Genomic DNA, 21,104 nt, shown 5'->3' on the forward strand with positions numbered 1-21,104 from the left:
GGGAATTGATTTTTTGCAGTGGGCTCAAACATGTCTCCGGGTGAAATGCAGTTAAACTGAACACTTGTGGACAAATGTAAAAACATTGCTGTGGTCTTATGAGGTAAAAACATACACAAATATAACACACGCTAAAGGTCTTACTGTCATATCAGCAGCTCTCCTCCAAGCAGATTTGGGACAGAAACATCTTCAAGCACACACACACACACACACACAGACACACACACACACACACACACAAACACACACACACCCCACGGTACAAATCCACAAGACACACAAGCATACAGGAGAATCACAGTTGTGCTAACACAAATCAGAATGGTTTTCATGCAAATCCATCCTTGACCTACAGCTTAAAATACAGCAAAAAAGCATATTGTTGTCAGTAATTATCCATCATACATTATAACTTTGGCCTAGACTAACAGTTTTTTCACACCAGCAAGTTTGCAAAGGGGAATACAGATAAGCTGCCCTGATTTAGAGGATTATGTCAATAATTTCCTCAACTGTAATTTATTTTTAGGCAACAGCTTCTGTGCCACAGCAGATCGCTTTTTACATCGCTATTTACAAATGAATCAAATCAACAAATTTTCAAAGACAGATTCTGAATAGATACAGCAGCCCTTGATCATCACAATCATATTGCAGAATGGGATAAAGTGAGAACATTTCTAAATAGTATTTAATTTTGGTTGAACATTTCGCCAAGGTTGTGTAAAATCACTGCCATGGCTCTTCTGGACAGGACAAATTACTGGGTTTGTACAAAATATCCAGGGTTCTTTATTTTATTTTAATCAAGAGCATCAAAGCGATTTCAAAGTGATATTAGCAGTTGAGAAATTATGGAATTATTATTTTATTAATGTTAGTATATTTTTTCTCTTCAAAGAGGTTTTAGACTACCTAGATTAATGTTAAACTTTACTTACTTGTATCATCAATAATGTATTAGAATCAAGAGGTGCAGGTGGGTGTATTATTGTACGTAGCTGTTGACAAACATGTGACAAGTCCTAGTCTTTGGGCTCAAAGTTATTTGGATCAAAATCTAAAATGACTGCCATCATCAGGCAATTATCACTTTTGTGACGAGCCCAGATGATATTTCTGTCACCCAGAAAGTGCTGCTGTATGCTGTTTGTTGGAGTTAATACACTGTATGAACTCAGTCAGCAATTAAAAAAAAAAACTGTAAATGAAATCTTATTGGCACTTAAATACTCCTTAATTCCCTTGAACAAACTGGATTCTGGTGAATGAAAAAGAACCAAAGATCAGGAGATGTGTCTTCAGTCCACAACAGGACTGAAACATACAGGTCAACATTTACTTATGACAGATGCACCATGTTTATATCTTTGCAGTGTTCACTGGCAGCTTTTTATATGTAACAACTGAAAGTATTATAACCAAGTTACTGATAAAGACTTTGGGGTCGGTAACTTGTTCCCACTTCTCCTGCTCCCACTTATTATTTCAAGAGTTTCTAGCCAGCTGACTGAACCTTCTGACACTGGACAGTTGTCCCAAGGCCACAGTGGCTGGTACATCCCAAAATTCACCAGCCACTTTCACCATTTTACCAGCCAACTGGAGTGTGACCTCCAAATGATATGTGGCTCCCTGTCAAGTGGCTGGTACAGTAAACAAACCTCCTTGTCACAGTCAGGACTGACCAGCATCTGGCTGGTGGCTGGTGTTCATCTCTTATCCTGAAACCTTCCATACATTTGAATCTAGCAGCCATTTCCTTTTTAGTGTAATCAAAGTTTTTATCACAGGTTCTTGGAAAAATATGTATTTCTAATAGCCGTGGGTGCCAGACCTGCTACTAGTCTCAACAAGAAAACAAATTAACTAATGTGTAGCCTACAAGAAGGAGTTTAAAGAGCTAGAAAGAAGGAGTTTAAAGAGCTAGAAAGAAGGAGATTAAAGAGCTTGCTAGATGCCCTCTACACTTTTCTTTCAGTATTTGCTTTTCAATAGAGTGAAGTCATATTTGAAATGAAACTAAGCTGCACACTTGACAGTTGTCAGTAATTTCAGAGGTATCTGTATAAACCCTTGATACAAGCATGGAATTAGTGCCGTTTTCTAATGAGGCACCTGAGCGATACTTTCCATAACTATATTCCATAACTGAGCTACACGTTCCATAACTGTACAAGGCATTTGTTTTGCTCGTTATGTGAACATTAGCACATTGGGTATCCATAATGTTTCTTAAATAATATAAATAATTAAGATTACTTTGGCTTGTCCAGCTATATCAACAATATAGAGATTTGCTACCCAGTCTTTCTCAGATAAAGAATAATTCTGCTTATTGCCGTTCTTCCTTCACCTTGCAATCTCTTTTCCCCGTGTCTCTCTAACACTCTGAGGCTCAACATTTAAATAACTATTTCCTCCTTTCACAAACAACTACCTCCCCGCTCCCATGCCGCTCACACCCCTGTATCTTCCTCCTCCTCGTCCTCCAGGTCCTCCTGCTGGGGGAGGAGCCTGTAGTGGTCGGTGCCCAGCGGCAGGAAGCTAGTCCTGGGACGGGTGTCGTCTTCCTCGGAGGGGGCGCGCCGGGAGCCGGAGTCCAGCTGCTCGGACGACTCGCACTTGCTGTACATCTCGCGGTGCATCTCCTGGCCGCCTCCCTCCTCGGGGCCGGCGCTGGGACGCCCGCGGTTCTGCAGCATGGAATGGATGTAGCCGATCGGCACGGGCAAGCAGGCGAGGAGGATGAGCAGGCCAATCATAGCCAGGGCCCAGCTGGGATACTGCAGACTCATCTCAGATCCCTAAAGAGAGGAGGAGAGAGACCGTGTCAGAGGGAAGCATGGACAGGCACAGAGGAGAGCTTGAGGAGTGGGAGGCAGTGAGGAGTAATGGTTTGGTTTTCTCAGCTTTTCACTTGGTTTTAAGGACAATACCACTTAATTTCATGTTTGAAATGTAAATGGCTCCTCTAGAAAGAAATGAGAGCAGAGTGGGTTGGAAAAGATGGAAAAGTTAACTATGACAGCACCATATTGATTTTGTTAAGAGTAAAATTTCTGGTTAAGCACTGCTGTCATATGAAGCTCTCTCACATCCAGGCAAACACTGTATGAGTCCACACAGTCAGTCTCCAACTCAGTGGAGCAGCTCCAGGCTGCACACTGACACTTGTTTTTATTCGTGCTCACAAATACTGGCTGGACTGTCATAAACCATTACAACAACAACAAAAAAACAAACATGTCAATTCTTGATGTGAATCTCATCTCATATATCATATTGGAACTAAGCATAATAAAAGTGCAAATTACTTAAATAGTAAATATTTTGTTAGTGTCCACAAAAAAAGATGTACAGTTAAGATTAGTTTAGATTTTTAGATTGGATGAAAGTTTAATGATTCTTGTTGGGAACTTGGTCATTGTAGCAGCAAAGAATAGGATATAATAGGAACATGACAAATAGTAAACACTGAGGGTAATCAGAACAAATAATTACAGCAAAATGATTACAACAGCAAACATATTGAAAATAGACCGGATAAATAAAAAGATAAAGATACAGCATCTTCATTGACAGATTCACATTGAAGCAAATGTGCGAGTGTATTACTACCTATTCATATTATCTACTTATTCACATTGTGTCCCAATGTGCAAATGTACTTTGTAAGCTAAAGCAGCCTATTTTTGAGATGAGCGCTCCAGTATCTTACTGTGCTTTGATTCCAGGCGGTGTATGTGGGCCTTTTGAACACCATGCGCAGCAGACTGGCAGCCAGGAGACCAACCATCGCCAGCAAGCAAACATACTTCCACAGATACTTGTACACCACTGGAGGGCGCCATTTCAGCATAATTTCAATGTCATCCAGGAAGCTGCGGTGATGGAAAATGTTTGTATGAGATGCATCTTTTATAAGAATCCAAGTAAAACAATGAAACTAGTAATAGTACTACAGTATTACATAATGACATTTTGAAACAGGGTAGAGTAATACAGAAATAACTTTTCATACTGAAAAAATGTCAGAACTATTGGTTTCTTACCGATCTGCTCCATAAACCCATGCCACACTCAGTGTTTCGAAGACTACCACAATGATTAATGGTAGGGTTGCTGAGTAGTCGTCAAACATGGTCACAAAATAGTTGCCCGAGCGCTGGGTGAACAACAGTCCGATTACGAACCCCAAAGCACAGCTGGACACTGAAACACAAATAACAAGGTATTCAGTGTAGGTAAATAGAGCAGGTAGCTGAGCAAAGTCAAAGGCATTAGGCAGCTACAGTCTGTTATGATGCTTATCTAATCAAATTTACTATATCAGAGCTATAAGATAAGGACAAAATAAAGGAAACACAACATGAAATAGTTGTGACTTTGAAGTAACTGAATCACAAATACAACCCAGCTACATAGGCAAGTCATAATGTTAATTGGCATTAGCAGTATATTTCAGCTTTAAGAAGTCTGACAATCACCACTTAACATACAGTAGGTCAAACACGGACAAACTGCCTCAGCAAAGCAGTATCAAACAAAATTTCTAAATGCCTCAGTGGTGATGTGAACATGTGTCGACTTGTGTGTTACCAGTGAGCAGGGTCCGGTGGCGGCCCAACAGGCTAAAATTGTCCATGAGAGGTGTGAGGATTCCCTGCATGGTCCCAAACATGGTGCTGAGGCCCAGATTGAGCAGCATTAGGAAAAAGAGTGTGGACCAGAAGGGGCTGGCTGGGAAGAGGGCCATCGCCTCAGTGAATGCTATGAATGCCAGGCCTGTCCCCTCAACGCCCTGCACGCACAGAGAGGGAGAAAAAGAGGTGGAAGAGGGAGTGCAGAGCATGTTTGAAACTGAGCTACACAGTATGTGAAAGACATGAGGATCATGCCTGAGCAACAACTCCATGAATGTCAACTGAAAGAAATGTAGATGGCTAACAAGCAAATGCTTGGTAGCTCCATGCACAATCTGCTGTCAAAGAATAAACATTCCCAAAACAATATGGTTTAACAAACAAACAGTAGATTAGATGAAGCAAACTCATAACCAGCACAAGTCCAGGGACAAACAAGTACAGATCCTGTACAGACCCACGGCGTGTGTTCAATTCTATGCACTGAAGCAGTGCGACAGTTAAATTACCTAATTCCACTAATGTTGCCTAAATACCACAAGATGACGTCACCTCCCGCTAAAGTTTGTAGGGCAGCGAAGACGAGTTACTGTCTGCAAATCCCCGTTACTGACTGTGTTTCACTTTGGTTTTCACACCGGGAGACTCTGTGGATTGAGTTCAGTGCTGCTGGTCTGCTGTCTGTACATCTCCAAATGACAGACATGATGTCATGCGCATTAGAGATTAAATTAGATCCAGTTCTATACACTGACCAACTTTTGATTTTGTGTCAGTCAAAGATGCCCTCTAGAGGCCATCTGATGAAGCGCATCATCTCACTAGCATTACCTGACTGACTGACTGACTGACTGATGGCATTAGTGTATTTGACTTGAAAGAATTAGACATGAAACGTTGAGCATGTGCTACAGCAGGCACATGGTGTAGATCTATTTACAGCGTCACTCTCAAGCTTACCTTATTCATCTCCTCCTCCAGATCACAGTCAGTGATGTTTGGACCCACCAGGGAGCCGTAGTGACTGTACCACTCTCTGTATTCAGCTAAGGGCACCGAGCCGGGGTCCGTCATGTTGAACCAAGGCCACCAGTGCTGGTTAGATCCATGGGAAGCCATGTTGCTTAGAAGACCAAGATTTCTGGGCGGGGTCGAAATAGGAAAATAGATAATCAAAAAGGTCACATCTGCCGAGAGCTGGCTCTCACTCTCACTATGAATGGCAATCATGGCAATCATTTAAAATGTCAGGAATTAATGCAGAAAAATATGTTACTCATGATTTTATTGTTTGTAGGTAAATTAGATATGTAACTGCACACAGCTGACTTAAAGGTTTTTTGTGATGTAAGTGTTGTTATTTACTGTTTTGGTGTACCCACTTTCCCTCGACCCTTGTCTACTTCTGCTTGAGCTAGTGATTTCCTACACTTCCCAGAATGCCTTTCAACAATGCCCATAGCACAGCCTGAACTTGTTTCATTCAGTACGTGTAGGTGGAGAGAGCAATAGCGATAGTGATAGCTTAGTACATTTTTCGAGTTGAAAAACAGTGAGTCTCAAAACATAACATCTCTTGTGGCTGCATTGGATTCTGGTCTATTGAGGCTACTGTTTTTTTTATTAGTATCTTATCCTCTTCTATGATGTGTTTCTCCCTGTATGATTGCTGAACATCCATGCAATATAGTGAGTCTGGAAAGAAGCCCTTGCTGTTTGATTCTGAGGAACTGAGACCAAAACCTGATGTTTACTGTTGATGTTTTAGATAGTTGACAGTCGACAGGAAGGCTGAAATCTTACCAGCACTAGAAAAAATGGCCAGCAATGGACACCTGAAGTTAATATACACACACACACACACACACACACACACACACACACACACACATATCCGTACTCAGCCACGCAGTTTAGAGCGATGTTCTTGGCGCGGAATCCCAGCACAACGAACACGACGAGCGATGCCAGCACAGATGTCATGAAGTTGATGCCGGAGACCATCAGCGCATCCCTGTGACAGTTGTTGTGGATTGGATTGTAGGAGGAATAGGCGATGACAGAGCCGTAGCCCAGACCGAGGGCGAAAAACACTTGTGTAGCAGCCTGCCGCCACACCTGCACCTCACCCCAAATTTCCAACTGAAAAAAACAAACAAACAGCCACATTGAGTCGAAATGATTTTATAGGTTATAGTTGATGCTTTTGTCTTAGGAAATTTGCCCCTGAACTTTTTCACACTCTCTAAATAGATTCCATTTACTTCACTTATGATTAGACGGCAATAAAAAAGACATATGTAAAAACTTACATTTGAGCTGGTAGTGCGATGCAGCTATAGATTTAACCCTTGGTGAATTAAGTGGTTTTCAGTGCAAGTAAAAGACAATTTCATCAAGAGTGCAACATAAATCTGATCAAGTACATGATGAAAAAAGTGCTTACTTTAGGATAAAACATGTAGGTGATTCCTTCTATTGCGCCGTCCAACATCAACCCTCTGATGAGGAAAATAAAGAGCACCACATAGGGAAAGACTGAGGAAAAGTACATCACCTATGGTGCAGAAAAAGAAATGAGGGAATGTTTTTTGCATCTGACCATATTATTATGTTAAGTGCATACGAGAGTGTGTATGTGTTAAGTATCATTTGTAGGATTCCTGTGGTGAAAAGAGGAGAGAGGTTAATTTACCCTTGCAGATGACTTGATGCCCTTGATCATCGCCAAGGAGACAATTGCCCACGCAGCCAATAAGCAGCCTGTCATGATTGGATTAAATGCCCCGGACTCATCGATGGAATTCGTGATGTCAAGCGCCTTCCGGAACCAGAAATACGACGTTGGAGAGCTATTTGCGCATTCTTTCACTGTTGGATGGGGAGAGAAAACACTTTAATAGACGTTATGTCCACAGTGGCCATTTTGAACTTTGCTCTTGAACATCACACTCGAGGTGGGAAACTACCCGGAAGAGCAAGTACAGCCTAGCTATGTCCTACTGGTGTGTACTGAGATGAAAATCTTACGGGAATCGGACGAACGTTTATCATTTCACAGATTCCACTGTAACTCTATTACAAACAAATGGATCTCAAGAATCCAGGGGGATACAGGTTCACATTTTAAACTATAGCTAGCAACCAAAATGTAGCCTAGAAAAATGTAGCCTAGTAGCTAGTAAGCAGTCATTGTTGTTGTTCCCGATCTGTTAGGATTTTAAAAGTCCTCTAGTGTCTTCACAGCCTAAGAAATGGATGTAGGGAGTCTCTTTCCCTGGTGAATCTGGGTATTTCTCAAAACCAAGAACACCATGTCGCTACTTGTGTCCTTGTGGAGAATGACCTACCCAAGTTGTCTTGGAGAGAATGAACTTCTCAAGAAAGTGAGCTCAGAGAAGCATCCTTACAGTTTGAGATGGACTGTGTGCTTGACGTAGCCGGTGTGATCAATTAAGATGCACAGCTGCCCATTTTCCCAACAACGCCTTTAGAGAAAGACCCTCCGTCTTCGCCAGCCACCACCCTCATCCTACTACATATCTGGTGGTAATTCATTGATTAGAGGAAGGGACAGGGCCTGAGAGGCAGATGGGGCAGAACCAGCATCGACTTCGCTTTTAGACTATCAAAATGTGCATACACATATGGTCACACACACACACACACACACTGAGTACCTGTGTCATTGGTGGTTACATCGACTGGACACTGCTCCCAGGGCAGAGGGTACTGAAAGGAGTTCCCCATGTAGAACAGGCTCCATGCAATGATAACATTGTAGTAGAGAGCCACATAAAAACAGACCTAGAAGAGACGAAAGAGTTAACAACATATTTACTTAGTACCATACTATCGGTGTTTGTATAGCAGGCCCTTGAGGTGTAGCATGTGTGCTGCTGAATTGTATGCATCCTGTGAAACTTTCTTTCTGCCAAGGTCAAAAATCTGATCAACAAGTGGAGACCAGCAACACTCAATGACTTCAAATCAGCTTTGTTTATTGTAACATCAAACTGAAATGTAGCTATAATGTGATGCTGTGCATTTGTGCCACACAAGCTATAAAGGAAGGAAATTGTTGACTCTTCTGATTGGGCTTTATACTATTATCAGTGATTTTTAAAGCCTCCTATTCATCCTCTTTAGATGCTTTATTGAGTCACAATAAGGCTTTTCAGCCCAAAATAAATCAAATGTGGTCAAACGTGGTGGTTATTATAGGCATCCAAATGTACGTGTGTGTGTGTGTGTGTGTGCAACGTGTATAGAAAGTTCTGCTCCGCTCTGTGTTTGCCCTGTCTCTGAGCCGTAGAGAAAATTGTTGCGCAACAGCGTGCAGCACATAAATCACGGCAGCGCTATGGCGTGCAGCCGCTCTCACATTACAGAGTGGTATAGAATGTCATCCTCATCCTTTCTCAAGTATACACACACACAGTATGGCTTATAATAAAAAAGAAAATCCTGTTTACTGGAAGGTGATAAAAGAGGAAGTGAGCACCATGGCTTCTTAATGAGATACTGGAACAAGTTTAAAAAAAAAAAAAAAAAAAAAAAAAATACATGGAATCCTCACCATGCAGCTGGAGTAGCCGATGCCTGCCAGCTTGGGTGAGATGTGCTTCCACACACCGATGCTGCCTTGTCGAATGCACTGACCGGCTGCCAGCTCCATAAAAAAGAGAGGAACCCCCACCACCAGCAGAAGAACAACATAGAGCACCATGAAGGCTCCTGTGGGGAGGGATTGAGGATGGGAGACAGATTTAATAAAAAAGAAATATATCAATGACGTAATATCACTTGAAAACAAACACGCACACACACACACGGGCCCAAGTACTCACTTTGTACATCCTTCATGATTTTAAATCTGATATCTTTATAGTTTTGTTCTGTAGTTTGTTTTATTGTGTTTTCTTTTGAACAGTTTTTCTTATGTCTTGTCTTAGGTCTGCCAAGATGATCAGTGAAAATCAACGTGTTAAAATTGAAGATCGTCTCTGTGGAAAGACACTCACCTCCTCCGTTCTGGTGGCAGAGGTACGGAAACCTCCACACGTTGCCCAAGCCCACGCTGAACCCCACCTGTGCCAACACGTACTGGAGCTTAGAGTCCCACGCCGGCCTGTCTGCCTCGTCCATCTCAACTCCATCCGGGCTGAGCGCCGCTGCGAGCTGGGACTCGGACTGGCCCTCGCCCAGCCAGCTTCTCTCCTCATCGCCGGGCAGCGGAGGCTTCTCCGTCTGGTCAGTCGGAGAAGATTTAGGCAGCCGAGTGTTATCTGAATGTCAGGACTACTGTGGACATTCATCAGCAAACGTAACACATGTTTATTAGGCGTGAAGTCAAGCCTCTAGATGGAGGTATCACCGGCTTTCGGACCACTTCTTGTTGGTCCTCTTTTACTTGTGACCCCTCTGTGCAACACCGAAGTCACCACTATGACTGGAATGTGCAGAAGGCATTTCCATTTTCCATTCACACTTGTTTGCTTCGGTTTGTTCTCTGGGTTTCCTTCACAGCGAGATACAGCTCTACTGACAGTAATCATAGCTAACTCTAAGCTACATTTCACTTGTTTTTACTGCCTTTTTGTAAACGGAAAATAAATAATACATTGGGTAAAGACACTTTTCTCCCTGGTGGATTATTTTGGCTGCTTACAGATTATGCCTCCATAGTAACAAGGTTCTCAAGAACTGTATACATGTTCATTGTATTGTTAGGGTTACTGTCCCTTTCAAGCCTGTAACTAGTCTAGCACTAAGCTATTTTTTCATGTTTAGTAAGTAAGTACTACATAAAAGAAAAAAGCAGTAGCTGAATCCCATTTATTCATTGGTAATGAGCTTGGCTGCAGCAAACACCTGCAATCAAAAACAATGTGTAAGAGGTAAGAAGCCAGTTCCAGGCCAGCCATAATTTTACCTAAATACTTTATCACATGAATACGTCCAGTAGGTCTCGGACTGCCTTCAACCCTGGAAACAATATGTCCGTTTCACATTCCAATGGATACCCACTGAGTTCAACTTATCATTTGTCAGGGAGCAGAACAGTCTATGATAATATACAAGTCGCAGGGTGTCTGGAAAACAGTGAGAGGATGTGCTATCTTCTTCAGTAGGCTTGACGAAGACCACTTTGAAAGCCTGGAGGAGGGAGCGAGAGGGGGGCAGGTCTTATGTTTTGTTGTTACAGTGTCACATGGATGTTATCCCCCACCCTCCACCCCACCCCCCATGTGAAAACATGTAACTCATATGGCACTCCCTTTTCATAAATAAATACATGGGATATGTTCCATGTGGGAAGAAGTGAGACTATGGGATCTTCTCCCTAACTTTTTAGACAAATAATATAAAGGGGAAATTTGAGACAATTGTTTACTGTTACGTTTAACTACATGATGTCATATTCTTTGGGAAGAATATTGTCATTAAATTGTCATATCAAAGAGTGCATATTTCAGTATATTCACCTGTATATTGCTTGCTGTGGTCTGTTATGTGACAAATGAACCAGATAAAAAGGTGATCTAATCCTCATAAGTCTCCAAATTCACACCTTGAACTACACAGTCACACCATCTGACTCACGTCATAGATCCAAAATGGCTGAACACGAGCCAAAATGGCTTGGTGCATGACCTCACAGTATAAATTGTATGTGCCACTGCTGGTATCTGCTGGGAGAGTGGAAAAGTACGAGCACTCTGTGACTACGGAAAAGTACATGGCTGTGTGAGAGACGTGGCCAGATAGAGCAGGTGATTTGTCTCACACACACACACATACACACACACACACACCGCACACACACACACACACACGCACACACACACACACACAAAGGAGTGTGAGAGAGTGACAAAATAAACATGTGCACACAGACAGGAGGGGAAGAGGGAATAACACAGCCCCCTGGCAGACCTTGGGCTAAAGGGGTTTCTCTATGACAGTCTCCATTGACGTGTGTGTGTGGGAGTGGGTGGGAGACTCCACTGGGGGATGTAAGGATTACATTGGTCCACACTGTGGGCGGTGCTGAGGTTAGACCGTATAGCAGATATGTTGGTAACAAGGCAGGAGTTAGGCTGTTCCGATGTATTTCTCAAATCAACGTTTAGCAGAGCTCCACAGTCTGTCAACAACAGCAAATGAGACGGCAACCTCATTAAAGTTGGGGCATCCAAAATAGTTTGCATTACATAATATCTGAATTCTGGTTACATACACAATATCTGTTCCTCCTAATGTTCACTTTAAAGCCAGCAGAGCCATGCATCATTGGTTCAAGGTTTAAATATGTTATTATGCACAATTCCCAAATAAAGAGTTTGTACCCACAAAAAATAAAATAAAATTAAAAAAATAAAGTATGGTAGCTTTTAAAGGATAGTGGGTAACCTTAGTACTTTGTTGACAAAATTATAAAACTTTTTCAGAGAGATATTTTAGAGGTATTGAATTTAAGAGGTATTGAATGAACTTCTGGTCTTTGTCCCCCAAATATATTATTACAATAAACTGTATGACTTTGGAGTTGAACCCTTCAAATGGCTTCTATTCTACTGTTTTATCTCCATCTTTGACACAGACAATAATTCCTCAAACTAGGATTATCATATTTACTTCAACATTTTTTTAATTATGCAATTTAGCATTTTGAGTAAAAATGTTCAGATGAGCATAATTTTGTCTTGTCACGATTCCAAGAGATCCTTCATCGTTTAGCGTCACTCCAGCCAAGGTTACCTTTAGCTTCTACGTCAATTTTCAAATTAATTTTACTTGATTGTGATGTGATGAACTCTGCCTACCAGATCTCTGAGCGACATTAGCGGCATCTCTCTCTATCTTGAAAAGAAAAAATACCAACCTTCAAACAGAATTCCTGTTATTCCTATGATGTTGTACAATTCAATCACAGCTATCCCACAGCTAGAACCCAGAGAACCAGGACTCAAACTAATCGCAAAATCTTAAGATTTTTACCTTTATGTAAGGACTGTTCGTAAATGCAGATAGTATTCAACTCTTACTCGCAGTTAGGATTTTAGATATTTCAGAGGAATCCTAAATTCTGTCCTAACCAGCTACTGGCCACTCAGACTGTCTCATGATAACACAACAAGCCTCAGTCAGGAATCCCTGCAGGTTGTTCAGTGAAGATCATTTGGTGCGTGAACCAACTCCATCCTTCCATCATTGTGTTCACGCGTTTTCAACCACATGACGATATTTCAGTGTGGAGTGGTTCCTATTTTCACTGTCTCTTCAACTGTTTGAAAACACACTGTAATTTGCTCTCCGCTTTTAACACGTTCAAAAGAAGCAGCAATAAATACAGCATGCTGACTGTTTGGTGGTGGGCCTCAAAGTTGCAATCTGCCTCTTTGAAAGATTTCTACTGAACTATTTTTCTCTCACCCACTCTATATTTAGCTTAACCCTAAATCACCTTCTTCCCCCAAACTCAAACCCCCTCCAGAGTGGTTACTGCCCTATGTGGTTTTTGACTATTGGCCAGTGGCCTATGTCTGGGTATAGTAGGAAAACAGGCAACCACTGTTCACTAAGCAATGGGCAATAAATACACAAAAACACACAGCAAAAGCCCAACTTGTCCACCTAATTTCTAAAAACATCTCTTCTAATTTTGTAAACAATATTTTTAGAAATCAGAAATGATGGTTTTAGAAATGGCATTTCTAAAAACAATTTTATGCAGAGATGCTCAGATTGGATCACATTTCCTGTAGAGCTGAGCATGACTAAAGCACTGTGTTTTGTGAGTTTAATTTAATGATTATCATAAAACAAGTCTACACTGTATGCAGGAAAGGCAGGACTTGCCCTGCCATGTTAATTTACCATAAAACTTAGAAGAATGGCCAGGACCCTTATATCCCACAGCAAAAGTGAGCACCAACACATTTATTAGAGACAGGAAATTATTTATTTTGGCAGGTCCACAATACCCAGTTCGCCTAAAAGTGATAGAATTTACTGCTATTCTGTAAAGACCTGTGTTTACTACAACTGAACATCCTGGCCATCAGTCTTGCAAACGAAGCATCAACGAATCAAAATGGACTGCAACAAAAACTACCAAAGCCACGAAAGTGAATAAAAAACCCTCTGTTACATATTGACTAACAAACAGGAGCAATGCTAGTTATGTTTGCCTGATGAATTTTAAGGCTTTTGTGCCAGTACCTGTATCCATAGCAACAAGTCAGTGCATTCCAGTACATGCAACAACTGTTTTTGGTAATATATTTTATGATATGTTAGTAATTTTGTTGATATTTTAGGCTATGAATATTGTATGAATTTAGACTCCTTTCTAGTAATTCTGCCACATTTTTTACCCGGCTTTTATTGGGGACCGAAGCGTAGAACACAATTCAAACTTTGCTGCTCGCATATGAAACACTCGCACATACAGCCTATGTAAAATACTTAGTATGAGTGTCTTACATATGTGTGTGTGTGTCTCAGTTTATCTGGCAGGCATCTCAAGATAAGCGGAAGACAGAAAGGCAGAGGGGTGGGGGTGGGGGGGTGTGGGGAGAACTGTGCTACGAGAGATCTTATCAATGCTTAGAGCCAAGTCAAGCTGCCAGAGACAGCCAGAATAAACCCAGAAGTTAAGCAACTTTGCCTTCAAAGTAAAAGTGTAAAATTTGTCATGTTGAAAGGAAAAAGCTGTATTTAGATACAGAACAAAAATTGTATCAAAATAGTGCAATCATAGTGGAATCATTGTAGCTGTAAAATAAATACTAAAAACATTATCTTGTATGGAAAAGTACCTTTTGAACAGGTAAATGTGAGGGTAAAAAATGAATATTTGATGACTTAAAGTAATAATCCGTGACATTTTTTATATAAATAAATACATGTTTTGCTACTCTCGATCACCAATTATCATCACACAATAGTGATTCAACCTATACCCAGTACATGAACGCTTTTACATTTTCTGTTTTAAGCATCTAGGAGCAGGCAACATTTCCCAGGAAAAATCCTCTGGTGCACAGGAAGTGATGCGTTTTACGCTTACAGAAGCAGCAGCAGCTCGTTGTTTGGAATAAATAGAAGAAGAACTGGGTAGTTAGCATGAGCAGTGATATCCACCATGGCTGAACATGCAAAGAAAAGATTGCTACCTACAGAAACTCAAACTGCATCAACAGAAAATCCAAGGAAAAAGAGACAGTCACTGAGAGGAATGCAAGCATGCTAAAAAGGAAAAGCACCTGTCTCCAGCCAAAAGTAGAGTGATCTATTGCTACATGCTAACGTAGGTCCAGTGCTGAAGTTACTGTAAGCAGTTGTTGTCTTTTGTATATCATTAGCGGTTGAGTATTTGGTTGTGGCTATCAACTGTAAGATATGCAATATGTAAAGATATGCAGTAATAATGTATAAGTTATCACATTTATAAAAGATGTCTGATATATGTTGCTGTATATATTGCTGTTTCTCTAGTCGCTTTTAGGCACCGGCTTAAATTCTGTTGTTCCGTTATTTGTAGCTGCTTGGCTAATCTCAGCAGAACAGCCCATGCTTGTTTGTTTGGGGGTCTGTCTGTCCAGTGATGGAAGAGCAGTGCGAAAACCCCACAGCCCTGACCGCTTATCATCAAAGATGTTGCCAAAATATAAAAAAAAGAACCTTGTGGATTATTATTTTAAAAACAAAGGACATACCAGAAATCTACAAAGAAACTCTACTTTCAAGCAAACCCTAGCAGCACAGCTGTTCCTAAAGGCTAGAGAATCGGAGCTCCAGTGTCAAATCAGGTAGAAATCAAATCAGCCACCACTGAAATGTCCAAGATAGTAGACATCCTTCCAAGTTCATTCATTTATTAATTTTTTCTACCTGCTTAATCCCTATCCCAGCACACACTGAGCAGAAGGCAGGGAAACACCCTAGGTCACCAGTCTATCACAGACAGACACTCACATTCACCCAATTTTTGGGCAATTTAGAGTCTTCAATCCACCTGACTTGCATCTCTTTGAACTGTGGAAAGGAACCGGAGCACCCAGGGGAAACCTATGTGAACATGGGGAAAACATGCAAACTCCACACAAAGGAGCCAGGAACTGAACCCTGGTCCTTCTTGCTGTGAGGTGACAGTGCTAACCACTGTGTTCAGTGCTTATGAAACAACTGTATATGTTCCTGTAGAAGCCATCAGTCTGCCAACAATCTGATTTCAACTTCACTGTTAAGAAATGTATCATGAGTAGCCTACCTTGTGAAATACGACACTACCCACAAGCTTTAGCCAGTTCCCACAAATCAGACATCGCTGAACATAGAAACATTGCCCCCTCAAAAGTTGCTCATGGTTGGTTGCCAGACCAGAGTAAAGTAATGTTTGTTGACTAGCAAGCTTTATCGGTGATTGGCATTGCTCCACCATGGTTTTGGCATCAGAAGCTATTTTCACATAGGACACAATAACTCCACCCTGCACTCTAAAATCCATCATTTCCAAAAGGCGCTGCATCCACCTTGGTGCCCCTGCCCCCAAAAATAAACCTAGTAGAACTTTCATGTTGTGCGTTGGGATTAAACCCTCACATGTCCTAGAGACACAACAAGAGTAGTTTCCGGCCAGGAAGGGAAAGAAAATGGAGGACACATTGATTCTTAGAGAATCAGAATTCCTCAAATTAATAAACACATCTGAAGTTATATAGGGTAGAAAAGCTCTCTCCAATAAGCATGTTTCTAACCAAGTCGGCATTCCAGGTTTGTTTAAAAATGCAGTGGAGAGAGATGAATGGGAAATTTACTTACAGACCCAGAGCCACTGAAAAGGGTGTGGACATATGTCAGTGTCTTGTGTATGTGTGAGCACACACACACGCACACGCGCACACACACACACACACCTTTTTGCCACAGTATTGCATAACTCATGTAGCCTAGCACTCAGCCACGAATGCACTCACTGATTTTATCTATCTACAGTTTTATCTATGGCATCATCCCATAGTGGAAAAATACATTTCACATTTGCTTTAGAATATGCTTAGAGATATGTTCCAACATATAGCCTGTAAAAATGGATTTGTAGGCTACATGGAAGTGAAAATCATTCAAAATATACTTTGGGCAATGGAAATTAATTTTCTTCATTCACAACATACAGTAGGCTATATCTGTGTGGTTATCCATATTTTGAATGAATGTTATGTACAGGCTGTCTTGTTTTGTACACTATGTATATAGATTAATTGCAGGACGATGTCATGCTCTAAAACATCTTCATTTATTCAAAGATACAGATGACTGTGTACAGGAAGGTGAACTGCATACACCCAGGGCTACACTGTCAGTGTGAAATATTAATCAAAATTAAGCACTGTCAAGCATCTAATAAAAATAACGTGTTATCATCTCATTGTCGATGTGAATATTACATCCTCTTTCTTTTAAATAAAAATTAAGAAATAGATGCTTTTGAATACACTCCATGTAGGCTATATTATCAGTGTAGTGTTGATAACCAGAACTAATATGCACTGTTGTCATATATAGCTAACAAACTAGTTAGTAGTGCAATACTTCAACATAGCTGTTTCAAGTTTTTTTTTTTAGCTTGTTCATATAATACATTATGCAAGTGTATACTTACCTATATAACTCAAACAACAATACACAGCCTTTAATTTTTTTTTCGTAAGGCCAGTGATCCACCTACACCATGTACATGCTCTTATACTGTAAGTCCATAACAATTCATATTGTGGCTTGATGTCCCGTCTATACCTCGTCTTGTAAGAAGTGTGAGGGGCTACCTCCCTGGTCTGTGGGGTGTGGTGCTGTGTGGTGTACGCTGTCTATTGTGATCGGAGTTCTCATCAGTGTTTGTGTGTTTCTTTAGTGTCCAGGAGGTGACGTCTGTTTCGTCTGTATTCCCGTCCTTCGGGTGTACGTACGTACTATGATCTGTCAGTGCCAGCTGCCTGGATGACAGCTGCTGGCTTCCAGTAGCCATGCTCCTGGAGTCTGATGCTTTGTCCTTCATGCAGCGGTGACATCGGCTTTTAAGCAATAAATCGATCATCAATATTTCACACTGATGACAGCCTAGCCCCTGGGTGTATGCAGCTCACCCTCCTGTACACAGTCAACCTGTATTTTTAATAAAGAATATGTTTTAGAGCACACCATCATCCTGCATATATTCATAGTGTACAAACAAGACATGGCGTCAGAAGTGGGATACACACCATGATTAAACAAAATGAAAGAGCTGATCACATGAGAGACAGGCCCAGTCCTAGCATACTTTGATCCCAGCAAAGACCTTAGGCTACAAGTGGATGCAACAAAGTATCATTGTCGAAAGTGACCACAAGCCACTTGAGTCCATTGTGCGAAAACCACTTGCAGCAGAGCCTCCACGGGTGCAGAGGATGATCCTTCAACTCCAGAGGTATGATTTTACTATCAGCCACAGACCAGGCAACGACATTCCTGTTGCAGACACGCTGTCCAGGAAGTCGCGATCTGACTAGGACAACAGCCTCAGTGAAGGCATGGACATGCAGGTGCACACCGCGTACAGCAGCTTACCCGTCAGTGACTAACAAGATCTGAAAGAGATCAGAGCAGAGACTGAAAAAGACACACAACTCATGACGCTGAGAGAGACGATAAAGGAAGGATGGCCTAAGGAGAGGAAAATGTGCCCTCAGAGAACAGCAGAATATTGGAACCGTAGAGATGAACTTTCCCAGATGAATGACATCATATTCAAGGATGAGAAGATCATCATCCCCACCTCACTACGCACAGTGATGCCGTCGCGAATACATGCAGGTCACGCGGGCATAGAAAAGTGCAAACAGAGAGCCCGTGACATCCTATTTTGGCCTGGGATGAACAAGCAGATAGAGGAGATGGTTGGAAAGTGCCCCACTTGTCTCGAACATCACGTCGATTAACCTTAACGACTTTTTGAATTTACGTCATCCCAGCTGGTTAGTCCAGCTGCGCAAATGACCGTGAAACCGGAGTGGAGAGCTACTTTCAAGAAATCCCTCCACCACTTGATACGAATCCACTGGACTGGTGGAAAGCCGACCAAGTATGATTCCCAAGGCTGACAACACTAATGCAGCAGTGCCTCTGCACCCCGGGACCTCTGTCCCATCACAGTGCGTCTTCTGGGCTGGCATTGAACAGACAGTTCGTATGTGGTGCGTTACTCTGGAGCATTTGGACATGCTGATCTTTATGAATAACAATATTTAGGGCAACGGGTCCAAAACAGTTAACCTCAGCTGGTTTGTTCAACAATCCTTTTTAATTGACTTTGGAGTTTGGAAACGGGAGATGAGAATGTGGCAGGATTTTATGAGCCATAACTCCATCACCTACATAGTCTAATAATGTAGCCTCAGCCTACATAATAATATTCTTATTTTGTGCTGTATGATTATAGCCTCCATTCTGCTTTATTGATATTTGATCGTTAACTTGAGTGCAAATCGATCAAGATTTTTTTTGAAAATGTGCATCCCCAATCGTTAAGCATCCAATAGAAATAACACTACGAAACTATGAGGGGTCGAAGGGGTTGAACAAAAATCAAATGGTAAAAATCAATGTGATGAAAATGCTTGTGAATTGAAAACGAGTGATGAAAATGCATATGAATTGACAAACTGAGTGATAAATAAACTGAGTGATAAATTGTTAAGTGATTTGATGAAAATGCAGGAGCTACTTAGTTATTGTTACTTCCGCCCTCACACGTTCAGGTGTGAGGGCGGAAGTAACTATAAATAATAATAAAAAAAAAAAAAATTACTTACTTGGGGCAGAAGTAACAAAAATTACTTGCGGTAAATGATAAATGGGCGGAAGTAATAAAAATTACTCAGGTAAATGATAAATCACTGACCAATTTAATCCAATCTCCTCTGAATTTATCAAGCCACTTATCAGTGTCTTTTTGAGTTCACATGCATTTATCATTTGATTTTTGTTACTTCAACCCCTCATACGAAACCAAACCCCTTCATTTTATCCCTGAAATGTCCTTAATTTCTCCATTACATAATTACAATCCATTACATTAATTATCCTGAAAATAACATAGCTTTATGATTTGACTTGATCTTTCATGCCTTTTATGCATGGTTTACAGGGTTATTAATGAGTTACTAATGGAAAAGTTCCTGTCTCCCTTAATTTTACATTAATTAGAAAGTAAAGCGTCAAGATTAAGGGAGTGTTTAAGGAGGTTTCGATTCCATCTTCTCCATGAATAACTCCCTTAATTAATTTCAAGGGGGTTTTGCAGAATTAAGGGGTGAATTCATGTAAATTAATTAAAATGTAAGGTTAGCCTATTTTAAGGGATTACTGGTTCACAGAGTAACGTGTTACCATCTCACTGTTCTAACATTCCTATCAATGTATTTGACGTGAATATTACACAGGCAAGTTGAAGGTTTTGAAACAGGCTGTCTTTAAACATACTGTAAAGTATATGTAAAATACATTTTCGTATGGCATTCCGGCATGGGCTGACATTCTTATAAATGTATCGAATAACATCTGCTTAAGAGAGATTATCCCAAGTGAGGCAAACCACAGCCTGTTCATGACCTCTTAAGTCACTGACAAGGAGCCTATTTGTCATGGTAAATCACACAAATCCAGCAGTGTTATGTGTTTCCGTTGTGAGGAAAAGTACGAGGAACTTGAAGCTACATGCACAATAGCTGTTGGGTTTTATACATTAACTCTCACATGTATGAAGTGTCAAACACATTATGAACCTACCATGCTGAGCGCGCTCTGCCAGGCGGAGTAGAGTTTCCAGTAGTCCTGGTGTTAGTTTTCGCTGCCCCGTCACTCTGTCCTTTTCCTTGGTTGAGGAGGCTAATTTTACTCTCTTCCTTATGTTGGTTTTGAATATATTCGGGGAAGTCAGCTTGGATTTGTAGGAAGCGCAGTCTTGACCAAGTGGTTTTGGAAATCTATCGCCACGTTGTTTTGTAGGACCAAACTCTGCCGTCGCCAACCAAGAAGTTGAGAAGTTGAGCTGGAGCCAATGGAAAGACCGAAGGGGCTGATCCTCATCTTAATGCCCTGCCCTTCCCCAAAACGGTCAAGGATATACACTACAGTGGACTGTAGGCTACAAGACAAGAGGACAGACTACTGCAAGGATACGTTTTACAAACCAGTGATTGTAATCAAGGCTATTCCTGTCCTGACTCCTGACATATATAGCATGCTCATTCCTGCACAGCTGTGCGGCTATGGAAAGGGTCATAACTCGGCCAATGGATGGCATGTCTAGGTATTAACGCCTTCACAGTATGGGTTAGGAACAGAGACAATCATTTTACATTTCGACGACAATACATTATGTAAAACATCCTCTTCTACTCATGT

The 21,104-nt window shown here is 41.2% G+C and overlaps 1 protein-coding gene across 1 annotated transcript; it reads right to left on the reverse strand.

The window, feature by feature from the left end:
- Window positions 1-1,223: 1,223 nt before the first annotated feature.
- slc6a16a (solute carrier family 6 member 16a) lies at window positions 1,224-20,707 on the reverse strand. The gene is made up of 12 exons (XM_071533299.1): window positions 20,487-20,707; window positions 9,674-9,899; window positions 9,229-9,386; window positions 8,330-8,456; window positions 7,345-7,520; window positions 7,096-7,206; window positions 6,550-6,791; window positions 5,610-5,790; window positions 4,606-4,807; window positions 4,059-4,218; window positions 3,725-3,887; window positions 1,224-2,810 (listed from the first exon to the last, which is right to left on the reverse strand). The coding sequence occupies exons 1-12, from the start codon at window positions 20,487-20,489 to the stop codon at window positions 2,463-2,465; spliced, it is 2,097 nt and encodes a 698-aa protein (XP_071389400.1). The 5' UTR covers window positions 20,490-20,707; the 3' UTR covers window positions 1,224-2,462.
- Window positions 20,708-21,104: the final 397 nt, after the last annotated feature.

The sequence above is a fragment of the Centroberyx affinis genome, unplaced genomic scaffold, assembly GCF_046629955.1.
Source record: "Centroberyx affinis isolate AG114_WGS23_722 - 3 ecotype Tasmania unplaced genomic scaffold, CSIRO-AGI_Caff_v1 ptg002360l_1, whole genome shotgun sequence".
NCBI lineage: Eukaryota > Metazoa > Chordata > Actinopteri > Beryciformes > Berycidae > Centroberyx > Centroberyx affinis.

Coding starts and splice junctions, on each gene's coding strand:
- slc6a16a (XM_071533299.1), bottom strand. Junction 7,521..8,329: donor TGTAACCACCAATGACACAG/GTACTCAGTGTG, acceptor CCCATCCAACAG/TGAAAGAATGCGCAAATAGC. Junction 4,808..5,609: donor TGGAGGAGGAGATGAATAAG/GTAAGCTTGAGA, acceptor CTGTGCGTGCAG/GGCGTTGAGGGGACAGGCCT.